Raw genomic sequence first — 15,499 nt, forward strand, 5'->3', positions numbered from 1 at the left:
GTTTCCTATAAAAAGATAATACAGTCCAACAGGCCTCTGAAATCCTGAAACAACAGTGGATGCTAATAAATAAAAAGAATGATCAACCACGATTATTTTATCAACTCTAATTGTGTTCCTCACATGTGGGCAAAAAGGCAATTTGTTCATAACAATCAACACAAATATTAAAAGACTTGCCTTATTGTTACTTCTAAACACCTTTAACACTTATCTAACATAATCTATTTAACATACCTGAACAGTATTGCATATAAAAATACATTTTAAAATGCGCTACAGCTGAATAGGGTCAAAACATGTACCTCCCCAGTTAAATTGCACCGTTTTTTGCACTGCAAGGTTTATGATAAATGTACAAAAGACATTTCTTCAAACGTGCTAGTTGCTATTTCTGTAAAGCTTCACAGACTAAGGGTGAAACTGTTTGACACTGGCATCTTCAGAAGCCCCCTCAGTTGGGAATCCCTGATTTATTGTTCAGGTTCAGAGTGAAGAGAATCTATTTTATAATATGCCTTAAGTGACAGCTTTTATTATGCAATGGATCTTAGGGGACATATCACTTCCTACAAAGTATCTATTAACTATTTTTCATCCATTAACTACAAAGAATCTGTGTTTCCTTTCTTTAGCATGTACATGAAATAAATGGAGGTGGGTTGACTTGACTCTTTGATGCTTTGCTTTTTGCTTTTACTTTGAGACGGGCTAATTGTAGCCCAAACTCTGGACTCAGGTTGTGAACCTCTCTGACTTTTCAGCTCCTCCACGTTCTCCTGTCAGGAACCGTCGGCTCGTGACTTTCAGAGAAACCTTTGGTGTTCAGGCCCAGTTGCCTCACCGGGGCACTTTTTTTTGGTCTCCCCCTCCTCCACCCCTCACCCTCTACCTCTGGTCAGGGTCGATCGATACTTCCCCTGTAGCTTATCACTAATGTGGAACTGGCTGTTTGTCCAAACCCTGCTCTGTCTATATAAAGACTTGGAACGGGACAGCACCAAACCAAAATGCACCACATATCATGAACCTGCAGCTCCGGACGCACCAGTGGACTTTTAACCGTTTGGAAGAGACACAAAGATCTCTACTGCGAGGGGAAGGAGCAGAGAGGAGAGGAGCTGGAGGATGAGGAGCAGGAGAGTCACCAGATGAATCCTGGACAGAGGATCCACTTTAGAAACTTGAGGTGAGAGTGTCTTTGAGTACTTAAAAAAAAAAAAAAAACCTCTATCAATAAAATGTATCATTTCTGGTTGTTCTACAATCTATATGGAGCCTTTATTAATGGGTTTAACTCAGTTTTATTAGTTAAGACGAAACTATGGTGTCATTTTCAGCTCAAAATGTTATATAGTTAAAAGAAGAAACGATACAGACGTATTAAATCCATTGTGACGTGCAGTTTGAAGGTTCTGAGGTAGAAAGAAAATGGCACAGGTGGTATTTTAGTCTTTCTCACACACTTTGAATGCAAACAGCTGCAGTCATCCCCACAATCGGTATAAAAAAAGACATGGACCTTGGACATTTCGGATAAGCCTTGTGTATTTACTTAATCAATGAGTACAACATTATAGTAGATTTGTGTAAAACCAAGTGTCATTTGACATAATCCTTGTTTTTTTCACTTTAACTCTCTCCATTGCTCTTATTGATTCCACAAATAACTTTTTCTTCCTCTTCCTTCCCCAGATCACCCGCCAACCAGCTGGTATTAACAACCCCTCCGTGTGCAGTATCTTCAGTACACGCTTTCCTCCAGAGCTGTGGAGTGTGACAATGGTGTTTGTGTCCTGTGAATCAAACGCCATTATCACACTAAATAGCTCCAGTGTGAAACAGACCTCATGATAGTCCTCAGTTTCCTGGTGTCCACCTTTTTGTTTGTTTTGTGTCTCGTGCATTAGTTGTTATAGTTTCCTCATTACATTTGGCTGACGATGTTATCCAAAGTGACTTACAATGAATGCAAAAACCATTGAGATTCCAGCTCCGAACAACAAGGAGAGTGCAGATATATTCATAGTCATACCTTTGTGAGTGCTGGGGAATTGGGTACAAGGCCTAAGCTAACTCTTTAAAGTGCTTTTATTTTAAAGAGTTCTTGCTGTACAGCCTGAAACACATAGGGGACACACTACACCAGCCTGTGATGCAGTGTTGATACGGCGTGCATGATGTTGAGCCTCTGAGTGTGACCCACTTACTTTGTGTTCGAGGTGCTAACTTGCTGTTAGAGACGTCTCCTGTGAGGATAAATAAAAATAGACGTGCCATTTGTTTTCATGCTGCCGCCATTCCTTGTGTTGTGTCAAACTTAAAAAAAGAAAAATTGTTATGATATAAAGTACTTATATAAAAGTGCCTGTTAATATATATTGATAGACAAAGAAATACCTTCAAACCCAGCTCAATGTTCAATTACAAGCAGGCATTTGCATACAGTGTCAAAATCCTGATCTTTGAAAACTTGAAATGTGATTTGATCATTAAAGAAGAAAATTAGAAAGCATTTTCAACCAGTGACATGTCTTTAATAAAACAGATCTATTGTGTGCTTACATATTTACAATAACCTGAGAACTATGTCAGCAACTTAGGTCAGAAATATAAAAGACAACAGTGAGGGTTTGACGGAGAGGGGTATCATTAAAAAGCTGCTATGGTGTTGAAATGTGGCTCTAGATGTCAGGTTTAGGATTAATTTGAAGCCGTTCACTTTATCTGAAATAGATTATAGATCCTTGAAGGATGTCAGACATACAAATAAAAGTAACAGTCAGAACTGCACCAGACAATACAAAGATATATAAATAAATCTCTCAACCATACTTTATGTGAGGTTAATGTGTACACAATGGATTTTCTGTTGTTTTCAGAATAAAATATGATATTATCCTGAATATCCTGCTTTTATGACATCATAGTAATGTCACATTAAACTGAATATACAATACCTTGCAAACCAAACGCACAAATTCGCCTCTCATACTGAACATAAAAACATATCCTTCACCGTGTGTATTTACAACCTACCTAAAATACATTTTCTCTATCAATGAATTAACAAGTTCATTAATTTAATGAACTAATAGTTTGAAAACATCGCCAAAGTAGAAAAAACAAGAAGAATCATTGCACCTCAAAAATAAAGCAATCTCTAAGACGTCACAGTTTTCAACACAAACTCAACGTTAGCATCGTTTTCAAGTGTTTGTTACCTTTGTCACAGTTTTCCATGACATAAAGTGTCCTCCAATGGATTATAAATACACTCTGAAACAGAAATCATCTCATTTAAATAAAATATATCTCTCAAATGTTCAACACGAGATGAAGAAAATAAAAACTCTTGTGAAACAACAGCTGCCGGTTGTATAACGAGTGAAAAACATCTGTTTTCTCCGTCGTCCGCAGCTCAGAATGACGGAGACCTTTCTGTTATACATATTTTACAGGCCAATCTCTGCATGACTGGAGGAGCAAATCACATACAACCTCAGCTAGTCAATAGAATACTGAAATATAGTCCAAGGTTCTCCCACTACTATGACTTCCCCTTCACTGTCGGCCCAAAGGTTTTCTTCTTGGGAGCAGCGGGGGGCGGGGCTCTGGCTTTGGGGGCGGATGGAGCCTTTCTGGGTTTGGGCTGCAGGGATTTGAGGCCCAGCAGCTCACAGTACATGTTGCACAGGTGCAAAGCTTTGAACTGGTCAATGAAGGAAGTGGCACAGTTTCCTTTGAAGCCCTTGTATCTAAAAAAGAAATAATAATGTATTAATATATCTGTTTGCATGCAACAGGAAACATGCTTTAGTATTGGTCTCAAAAGAAATACTCACCCTTTCTTACAGGTGGCTATTCCCACATCAGTAAGCCTCATTCCTACTCCTGAAAACAAGAGACATTATGATCTTTAGTTCAAATCAAATCCAATCAAACTTGATTTATAAGCAGTTTTCATACACAAAACACTGACTACCCTTTCCCAGGTAATAACCAGAGCAACACACACTGTAGCTTTGTGTTACAAAATAGAACGTTATACTGTACCATCACAGGACTGAATAAAACAATAAATTAAGGGTAACAAGAATAAAGAAAAATGAATAAGAAAAAAAAAAAGAATACAAATAAGATTAAAAAGGAATAAAATAAGAATACAAATAAAATAAGAATAGAATACGAGTAAAATAAGGAATAAATACAATTAAATTCAAAGCCTATATATTGTATGCATTATAAGTTAAAGCAGAATAATTTGCAGATAAAAACAACTTGTGTATTAGTATACATTTCAACCCATACCTTGCATGTCAGTGACCAGCAGGTTGCCGTCAGTCTTGTGGTAGACCCAGTGCTGGAAAGCACAACACTTCTGTCCCGGCTCCGAGTCGCGCCTCTTCAGGTTGATCTCTTTCCCGTCCTTCACTGAATACTTCACAAAGTCACCAATCAGCTCCTGCTCCAGCGTGGCGTACGGGACGTCGTTGGACGGGCGGTGAACCAGGTAGATGGGAATAATCCTGGTGGAAGCATAGAACAAAATGCATTGAGCTCTGAGTATTTTACATTATCTTAAAGCTCAGACCTGTGTTTTGCATTCACTCTACAGATCGTTGTTGTGTGACTCACTCTGGGATCGCTCCGAAGGCCTTCACAGACTCCGCTGCAGTTGTGTACTCCTTGATGTACTCTCTTGCTGTGTTCTGGACATGGCACTCCTACAGGGCAAACGCTCAAATTACAGAACAATATCTTTCTGTATTATAGGGCAAACATGTCAGCAAGCAATACTTTGAATAGACTAGTAATCAAATACACGTACATACAACATTAAATACAACATTTTAAAGGTATTTTAACACACAATTGGATAATAAACATATCAATATAAAGCCACGTACCTCACATACACATTATGTATATTTTGGTGGCACTAATTATTGTATTTTCATTGAAAATTCATGTAAAAAGGTGGCACCTTATAAGCATGTTCAAGTTACAGTAGGAATGCATTTGAGTCATAAATGTTATTCGACGTGATATAAATGTCAACTTCTTAATGAGAATGTTTTGATATTAATTGAAAATAACAAGCCTAAAAACATTTTCATAAAGTGTTTTCTTTCAGAAGCATTTCTAAGGTATTTATGTAAATATATTTTTACAGTATATGCACTTTATTTCATTCCCTACCTCTACAGCCAAGGTGAAGTTCTTCTGAACGAGCTCGTCGTTGTTCTTGGTCCCGTAGCTGATGGAGTTGTGTACTTTGAGCACACAGCAGTGTCCTGGTAGTAAGAGGGGTATCTGACCCGCCTGCATCTTGGTCCGGAAAGCCCGGCGGTGCATCCCCTCCCCAAAGTGAACCTTTTCAGTGATGATGCTGGCAGGCTGGTTCTCTCCAAAACACTGGTCAGACAGGAAATCCTCTTTGAAAATCAGCCTGGAGCACTGGATATCCTCCTCTTCACTCCCAACCTCCACAGGGGCAGCTAATACAAAATACAAACATGTCAGCGGTTGTCCATCAAAGTCCACAAAAATAACCAAATGTGTAAAGAAAGAAACCTTTTTCCAAAACTCACATAAGATGGTCTTTGGAGATGGAGGGATGACAATCTCACTGAGCACTACAAATATAAAAGAAAATACAACTTTTGTAAATGGGGGTGGATACACAATGATTTTCTAAATTGTTGATGAGGTTAAATCAATATGTATACCTTCATATGTGAGCACGTAGTCCAGGGAGGCCGATCCATGTAAACTGGTGATCTGACACTGGTACTTGCCCAGGTCTTTCTGAGAAGCGTTGCAGATGTTCACAGACACTCTGCTCTCGTCCCCTGCACTTCAAAAAAAGGTACAGTGTTACAAAATGCCCCACACAAAACCACTGATTTCTGACCCTGTGGAATTGCAAAAAAAACCTAATATCAAATGTGGGTTCACTGTGGCATTTACATGAATTATATACATTATGGCAATCCAGGATCTATATGGCAACACATTAGAATAGTGTCAGCTGATCATAGCTGCTTTGGTTGCTCCTATTCTTGATTGCTAGAGTATGATGCGAGTGAAGGTAGCTGTCGTTGCCCTGGGATTAGGTTGTAATCTGTTACCTGTTTTATTACGTGGCATGTTTAGTTTTACTTCCTGCCTTTGTCTTTTTCCCGCCTGTTTCCCCCCACACCTGCATTTCATCGGTTGATGAGGCCTTCTGTTTGTTCCTTCAATCAGTTACTTCAGGTTTGGTAGGTTTGTTATCCCAGTGTTTAGCATTCCTTATGTTGGTTTTACTGCTGTACTCTGACAGTTTTCTGAACTTCAGACTGTAAGTCTTTTTTCGTTATCAAATCATTTAAACTCCCCCCGCTCTTCTTCTCCCTTCTCCTCTGTGACGTATAGATAAATGTATACCTATTTTGAAGGTATGGATTACACAATAGTTGCTACTGACTGCTTTGCAAGGATTAAGAGAGAGCAACATGTAAAACATTACTTTAGAATTGCAGGAAATGTATTGTATATTGCTTTTTTAAACTGTAGTGTGTGCTCATGTGTTTCATTGTTGGTGTAGGCTACTGTCTTAATATGATTAGTGAAAGGCAGGTTTTCCTATAAATCAATCCTCACATTTTTTATATTAAATATCTAGATGTATTCTTTTCTAAAATGATATTGTTCTGTTTTCTGTAATAATACACTTAAGTAAAAAACATCGGTACCACTTTACAATAAGACTACCCTTATAAAGGGTTACGAATAGTTTGTAATTAATTTATTAATTAGGTTGTAAACACTTTATAAATCATTAATAAGCTTTTATAAGACATGAGATAAACAGGGCGACTGTGACCAGTTGCTTGCCAAATAGTGAGCCCACATTTATCTGTACTGCTAAGTCTATTGGCTACTTAGCTTACTTCGTCTTCTTCATCAGCCAGCATCCTTGGTATCTGTTGTTCACAGAGTTGATTCTCGCTAAGTAGCCAATATAAGGCTTAGTCATCTTGCCAAATAGTGAGCCTGTGTTGATGTATGATCTATGTTAGAACTGGTTTATAAATGGTTCTTAATGATTAATGAAGTGTTTACAACCTAATTCATAACCTAATTATAAACCCTTTATGAATCCTTTATAAGGGTAGTCTTATTGTAAAGTGGTACCAAAACATATTATTGATATTTCTCTTGTCTTGTTTCGTTGGCATTGCATTTGATATTGAGACAAGCCAAAAGTAACTTAAAGGTCACCTATTATGCAAAATCCACTTGTTCATGTCTCTTCTACATAAACATGTGTCCCCTCTGTGTAAAGAGATTCTGAAAGTTTCAGGAACAAAGATTCTCTCTCTTTTTGATCCATTTCTATAAAAACCTGTCTGAAAATGAGCTGATCAGATTTTGGCCACTTTGTGATGTCATAACGATTTATTGGCTTGTGTAACCATTAGCCAATCATCAACCAAGGTAAACCCCCCCCACCTTATCACCTGAATCTCCTCCTAGAGCACCATGGTGTTCTTTTTAACCAAATATCTCTCAGAGGGGCGTGGGGAGGGGCTCCTTATTTTCATCTAAAGTAACTGACAGAGAATCAGCACTTTTGAAACAGGGCTGAAACAGAGGATTATGGGATGCTACAATGCATGATCTGTTTGGTATTTCGAGCTATACTTCAGAGACATGTATTGTATATATCTGAGACCTATAATATATTGATGAAAGATAGTATATTGGGGGACTTTTAAAGTAACTATTAGATGTAACAGCATCAATTTTAAAGTAACCCTCCCAACCCAAGTTGGCTACTGACTGCTTTGCAAAGATTTAGAGAAAGCAAAATGTAAAACCTTACTTTATAATTGCAGGAAAAGTATTGCAATATTGCTTTTCCCTTTTAGCGTTCTGATAGAAAATGTTACCCTCTTGCCTAGATCCTGCTTCCATATGCAAATATCTCTTTTAAGTGATTTTGCTCAGAGTAATGAATATTTAGTTTTGTGGAAGAAGCACAAAGGCAAACCTGATGCTTAAAATGAACAGTTTAATTATTGGAAATAATAAGAGTACCAATAAAGTTCAAGAAATTAAAACATTTAGTATATGGCTAGTGTCAATGAAGGACTGGAATACATTTCTAATAGGCTATGGGTGTGGCATCATTTAAATGAAAGAAAACATAGTATTGCTAGTTGCAAAATATACTTTAATTATTAAGTATGTGGTACTTGTAGGGGATTATAGTTATCTCGAGTGTTTAAAAGTTGAGATATGTGTACAAATGAACCTATTTTATCTTAAACCTCTGTAAATACCTTCTCTTGCTCTCAGACAGGACAGTGTCGCCTCTGCTCCAGGTGACAGTGTGGTTGGAGAAAACCGCCGCAAACTGACACCACAGGCACAGAGTCTGGGGGTCTCCGCTCACCGACACTGCCTGGATGGGCTGTACCACTTTAATGTCTGCATATGTAGACAAATAATTAGTAATAGGTTTTTTTTACTAATGTGAGATGCATAGTTTGATGTGTATCCCTTACCTTCTTTAGCTGGGATTTTCTGTTTGACCACTTCACTGTACGCCTTCTTGCGAGTAGCTCCAGCATCTGCCTTGGTTTCCTCTGCCTTTGCCAGAATAGAAATGTCTGGCTTTGGTAGTTTAGACTCCAAACCACTGACGATCTTTTCAAATTTGTTCTTTGACAGCCGACGTTTTTTAATGATATCATCGTTCAGAGTACTGGTAAAGTTCTTGGGCTTGTGGTCTTTATGATCTTCACGATGCAGAAGTGGATCTCCATAGGAAGCTTTAGCTTTAGCTTCTGGTTTCTGGGACTTTTTCGCCTCTGACTGATCACTGTCATTTTCAGTTTTCCAAGTTTTACCACCCAGCTTGGCCTCAAACATATCAATCCTTCCTTTTGCAGTCTTTGGTTTTGCGCCATTGTCCACCTCAACCAGAGGCTCCGCTACACTTTTCACTCCCGTTGCATTCAGAGCGTGTTTCTTTTTCTTCTTGCCATGTGGTTTGTTTGGAGCCTTCTCAGCTTCTACAACAGCTTCAATCACCAGTTTATCCTCCTTTTCCTCAGGCCCGACTTGAATGTTCTCACAAATGTGATTTTCCTCAGAAAGAGGATGAGTTTCCTGCTGGGGGGAAACGTGATGAGATAAATGATCCTGTTGCTTTGTAGCTTGTACACCATGATGATGGCCAGCTGTTTTGTCCTTCTTGGAGCGGGCTCTGCTCTCTGAGGTCCACTTGTGGGTTTTATGCGGCATAGTTTCAGCTGTTTTCTGACTTAACTCAGACTGTATGGCTTTGGCGATGGGTTTTACAGCCCTGGGAACAAATGGGTCATTTAAATCTAAAGTGATGAATGCAATGCGGTTCCTCTGTGACACGATGAAATGATCTGCAGGGACATCAGCCAAGTGACAAAGTTCGTTACTGAGGTCATTAATCTCCTCAAGTATTGTTTTTCTCGCAGTGACAAAGTCCGGTTGTTTCTTTGTTGAAGATTTCTCTGCAGACTTTGTTGTATTTTCCTTTCTATGAATCAACTCGTCACCATCCAAAGAAGTTTTGTCAGTAATCCCATCCAAGGTTGGCCAGAGAATGCAGGGTTGTACGTGACCACAACCGAGGTCTGTGTTGTCATTGAGAGAAGCTTGATCTCCTTCCAAAGTGCAGTTTGTCCGACAGACGAGGGAGGAGCAGATATCAAGAAGGGCTAAGGGCATAATAAACTTGGGACTTCCCCTCTCTTGCTCCACCTGACATGGCCCGTTAAGGTCTGGTAGAGTGTCAGGTCGTTTGTGCACATTTGGCACACGTGAGTTTGTCAGAGTGTTTTTAGGGGAAAAACGAAGATCTGATGAAGGTTCTGTATCTTCTCGAAAGACCTCCGCACAGCTTCTGTTGACTTCCTGCTCGACCACAGAGCCCGGCTGGGAGACGATGTGTTCGTATGTCACTTCACACACTTCATCTCTAAAGGACTGGTAATGAAAAAAACAACAACTATTAATTCAAGAAATGTCAAGAAATAGTACATTGTAGACACTAATATGTATTCAATTATCACATGCTTGAGTCAAAAACTGTCATACTGAACTGATAATGGTAAATGATTGTATAGACCTTTCAATAACACTCAAGTGTTGGCATGTTATTATATCAAGGCAGATTCTATAGATAGTAGGTTACTTAATCTCTAAAGGGCTGGTAATGAAAAAACAACAATTATTGAAGAAAATGTAAGGCAATTTTAGGAAATTGTACACTTATATTTATAAAATTATCATATTCTTCAGTAAAAGTCGGTTACACTGAGGATGTTAAATGATCGACTAGACCTTACAATAACACCAAAGTGTTGGCAGGTTATTATTCAAAGGCAGATTCTATAGATAGTAGGTTACAAAAACATGCCAGAGCATTCAGATCCTTTTTAACACATACCTTTCTATGGAGCCACAAAGCAGACGTTTATGAAACACCATGCTTTTATATCCAATCCCACTGTCCATATGTCCTGTATGCCAACCTAGACTGTCGCTGTTATAGACAGGAGCTCCGACTATGCCCTGCACACATAAGCCAATCAAAAGCAGTCTCCTATGCCCACGGACCTCTTGGTGTCCTGATCCTTGGTTTCTAAAGGAGATGCGGTGGGAATGGGTGTGTTAAAGGGTGCACACATAAAGAGAGAGAGAGAGAGCAAGGGAGGGTCATGTTTCAGTCCTCAGCTGTGCCTTCCTCACACCCCTCCACCCTGACATGCCACGGATGCATGCTATTATCATTGAAATCCAAACTATTATTAGATGCCATTTCAGTCCATCTGAAGTTTTCCTCACATGCACTCCCAGTTTCCTTCAGCACACACAGCTGTCAGTCTTTGAGACGGGAGCCAAAGGACTTATCCAATCACACAGAATTAAGCCGAGACATGCAAGGCGTCACGGGTGTAAAATAGGTGGCTCCCATCCAAAGCAGGGTGACAATACTTGTGAGTGTCATGCATCGATATCACTTTTCAGAACTGTACAACTCCTGACTGGCTATCAATACTCTAGGAATGAAAAGACTGACAAGGACAAAGGTGGGAATGCCTTTTAACGTTGTGGACGTGTTAACAAAGCCCATTATTGATTTATCTGGCGCCAAGCACGACTGATTGTTCTCTCAATCGAGAGGGGTAACTCTTTCCACTGCTCTCTCACTGTCTGCCATATATTACAAAAAAAGTGATGTGGACAGGCGCGTGTGTTTGTTAAATACTTTATGGAAGTGTATGGGACAATACAAGCATAAATCTATCTATCTTACCTCTTCAATCATCAGCTCTCCAGGTTTATTTTGTCCCGCCAAATCTGTATCCTCTGTTATATTCAGTACGACCGGATCTTCTTCACTACTGATAAAAGTGTCCTCAAATCCAAAGTGAGAAAGGTCCAGATAAGCAGAATTGGAGCCAACGATCACATCTGAACTGTACCCTCTAGGAAAGGCCATGGTAGCACTGGATGATCCCATGGATGAGTGCTGGTTTGTGGGGCATGCAGAGAGCTCAGCCTGGCAGCTCTGGATCTCCTCCGGCTCCTTTTCATCTTGTGAGTTCGCTGTTGAATCACACAAGGATTCAACGCTCTGGGAGTCCTCTCTGTCTCTGAGCTCAGGTCGTGCAGCTTCGCACAAAGAGAGTAAGCTCTGCCCAGAGAGGAAGGAGCTCTCTGGGATGTTTTGCCCCTCTAGGGGCTGATCCTGGATGCCCATGGTTGCCTGTACTCCTGGCTCTAGACCCTTTCCTTCTTTAAACGTCTCTGTCCTAATATGAGTATTCACCTCTGCTAGTGCCTGTGTTAGAGCATCAATCCCGGCCCCTATTTCTGTAAAAGCGGCTGTAAAGTCCTCTGGTGGAGCTGTGATGATCCCACTCCAGTCTGAGAGTGCACTGGCCCAGCTGTCTATGGATGACCACCGCTCAACTGGTGGCCCCCAACCCCTGGTGTCATCGCTGGACCAGCCAATCCCCTCGCTCCCATCAGGGTTGTAACCTGACACTTTTGTCTCTCCTGGGGGAAAGGAAACGTCACTGGTGAGCTCTCCTTGAATCATATAAAGTCCCGTCTGGTCCCAAACATCCTTATCTTGTGTATCCTCACCTGTCAGATACTGGCATGCGTCCAGCCACAGCTCGATAGGGCTGTCGCTTCGCCTTGTTTGGTGGGTCGAATCAGAGACCTCTGCTTTTCCTCGCCTCCCATCATTTACCGACATCAAGCCTGCCTCACAGGCATCCACAGCAGGTGGTCTTGACTTTGAATGTTGGCTTACGTCTGACTCATAACCCACCATAGCTCGTTCCTCACTCGAGCCGCTATGACATTGTGTCACCACGTTTTCTGAATCACACACAAGGTCACATGTACCGCAGTCAGGTTCTGCCTTTCCTCCCTCTGTGTCTGAAAATGTCCTTTGTCCTTTGTCTTCAGGACTTTTAATCTCCTGCGGATCTACATCAGGGGTCAGGAGGAACTCTTGTGTGTCACTTTCAAAGATATAAAGGTCTGACACAGGTGGTATAGCTGTATCACTCTTTAAACGATCTGACTCATGTGATAACGACTTTAATAGAAAAGTGGCTCGACAGTGTTCAGAGCTTGAAAGAGGCTCAGTGTCAGATGTCTCCGTCGAACTTTCAGAAGTAGAAGATATGGCCCCAAAAAGCTGAGGTGTACCATTGTCTTGTATTAATGAAAAGGACAGGGTTGGTTCTTTTGAAAAGTGAAACTCTGAAAAAGATTCAGAGAGGGGGGAAATCAAATCATGAGAGAAGTGAGGTAATATTGGTAATACAGGTTCTGATGAACCCAAATAGCTACACACTCTGAAATCATCATCCTTTGGTGAAGAATCAGAGCAAAATGGTAAACACTCGGACATATCAAAGCTGGATGATGGGGGCTTCAAGCAGTCTGAGTTGGGGGTTTTCTCCTGATTGAGACAGTTGGCAGTGTTTAATAAAGGCTCAGTTGATTTGACTTTAGGGTCTGAGATATCTAACTCGACCTCTGCCCCTGCTTTTTCTGCGGACAGCATGTTTTCGATAAGACTGTGCATAAGAGAAGGAGCAACTCAATTCTCAGTTAGACAGTCTGTAAGAGCTGGAAGGGAACATGTTTTCTCATCTGTGCAATGGAGTGACAGGTCCATCTTGTGCTGCTAGATTCCAGCTTCCAACTTCAGGCTAAGCCGTGGGACAAATAGCAGGAAGCGTGTTTCTGCTTGGCGTTTCTTGAGACATTTTCTCCCCTGGGTCCAACTGTATTTATTTAGTACCTGCAAAGTGAAATCAGACAGTCAAATAATCTCTTATCTGAGGCACTTGAGTATAGTTACCTCCTTGATATGAAGCATAAGATAAGATAAGAGGTACTTTATTGATCCCAAATCGGGAAATGTTTGCATTGCAGCAGCATAAAAAAACAACAAAGCAAAACAAGGAATATAAACAATACTAGGATTTAAACATCTCAAAATCGAATTAAAACAGCATTAAAAAGTAGACAATATACAGTAGAGAGTGAAGATAACAAATCTATAAACTCTCACAATAAAACACTTTTGAAGGGCTTTAGATACAATACAAAGCAGGCTATTATTTACATTAAGAGTGTAGGGAATGGAATATTAAATTAAATATAAAATGTACAGTGTGTCCAGTTATCCAAAGAGAAGCTGGAGCAGAGAGTTCCCTTCCAGCCAGAGGTGATTTGTTATATAGAGTTATTGGAAGTAAGGTCCACTATCTACCTCTATCTATTTATGTCTTTTTTTTAAATGGCATGTTGCATCTATTTTGGAGGCTTTTAAAGGGCCCTTGACATACCTTATCAACAGGAAACCTTCCTTGTTGTTACCCTGTAGCTGATAAAGATGTCCAGTGTGTGTTGTTGTGCTGTTACCAGACCCAGACTACATTCATTATTGTCTTACACAACTAAGAGGTAGTAAAACATGTCAGGTTCTTCTGATTTAAGTATTTACTAAACAACTACATTGATGCACACATTTTGCATTATACTCCTAACTTTAAAATGTCTTAAAACGCATTTGAAGAAGTTTATTGTTAAGCAGTTTTCAAGTAAATCTAAAAATATAGGTAACCAAAATGACATGGAACTGATGAGTAACACTGGGGTTGATTCTTAATATTTCAGCTGGGTTTCATTACATCTGCAATATTTAGAGACTTAATGTGACTGTAAAAGCACATCTGTGTCTAAAGGGCACCCATATTAGATTCACATTGCCCAACCTAATATACGTGCACAAGCCTGATGTGAAGTGTTGAAGGGGGAGGCTTCAAAACATGCACCCTGATATACAAGTTTGCAGGAGGGGAACCGATGACAAACGACACTGGAAAAATACCAGCACATATTCACCCATGACCTGCATTCGTCACATTCCTGCTGCAGTGAAGGACACCTAGAGCAGGTCTGAAGTGTTTACCAAGGAATACTGATCCTGACTTGACAAACACCTTGGATAATCTGTAAACACATTTCACACAATGCCCAAGATGCAAAATGCATTAAAACATGTCTTAATAATAATGTTATGGATTGTTTTCCTTAAATGAAGCCAATCTGTGTGATATGCCATACACTGATTCCATATTTACCTTTTTCATTATCGTGTGCATACTAATGTCCCAATTCTCTAAGTGGTATCATACTCTCAGAGGCACTTGAAAGGTGTTATATGAATCAGAAATAATTGTTGTTGGCTTGGTTGATTAATGCACTAGATAGGACTTGATCTATAACAACATCAAAAAACAATAAAGCTGTCAGCGCCTGGGTGACTGAGAGCAAGAACTTGTAATTCGATGTCAACTTGGCTCTCTGTGCCAAAATAGATCCGTCCTCAAGCACACAACACGCCCCAAGAGACCACTGCTTCTTTAAAAGCTCTGTATGTGAACAACTTGATTGAAAGACTAGAGCTCGAGTAAATAAGAAACGCGGTTTTAGAAATCAGAAAACGAGAGGCCTCATAATTCAAGACATTCTCAACACCGAGGGCTACAAATAAACAGAAAAACAAACAAATATTGTTGAGTAATTTTAATTTTTAATCATTTTAGGGATTCAAATCTGATGCTTCACAAATTGTATGATATGTTTATAATGCAGCCAAGCCGAGTGTGTCAACCTGTCAGCAGTCAGACAACGCAGTGGAATTGACAACATTTACCATTCCCAAAGGAAGACCACAAACACATGTCTAACAAGTTACATAACAGCTGACTCACACATGATGAAACATATAAATATTACTTGAGGTATTGGAACAGTTGACAGCCTGTGAAGGGCTTTTTCAGCCATGCGTGTAGTACGTACCCTTGTAATAGCCGTGCGGTTGAGGATTCAGACGTGTGTTGCAGGACTTCAGTATGAGTCCAGG

General features: G+C 40.0%; 1 protein-coding gene across 1 annotated transcript; it reads right to left on the reverse strand.

The window, feature by feature from the left end:
* Positions 1-2,521: 2,521 nt before the first annotated feature.
* alpk2 (alpha-kinase 2) lies at positions 2,522-12,382 on the reverse strand. Its single transcript, XM_034224096.1, has 10 exons — positions 11,354-12,382; positions 8,559-10,020; positions 8,334-8,481; positions 5,733-5,860; positions 5,595-5,639; positions 5,203-5,501; positions 4,639-4,727; positions 4,312-4,529; positions 3,846-3,894; positions 2,522-3,758 (listed from the first exon to the last, which is right to left on the reverse strand). The coding sequence occupies exons 1-10, from the start codon at positions 12,380-12,382 to the stop codon at positions 3,551-3,553; spliced, it is 3,675 nt and encodes a 1,224-aa protein (XP_034079987.1). The 3' UTR covers positions 2,522-3,550.
* Between the last annotated feature and the right edge of the window lie 3,117 nt (positions 12,383-15,499).

Source organism: Gymnodraco acuticeps, unplaced genomic scaffold (genome assembly GCF_902827175.1).
Source record: "Gymnodraco acuticeps unplaced genomic scaffold, fGymAcu1.1, whole genome shotgun sequence".
Classification (NCBI taxonomy): domain Eukaryota; kingdom Metazoa; phylum Chordata; class Actinopteri; order Perciformes; family Bathydraconidae; genus Gymnodraco; species Gymnodraco acuticeps.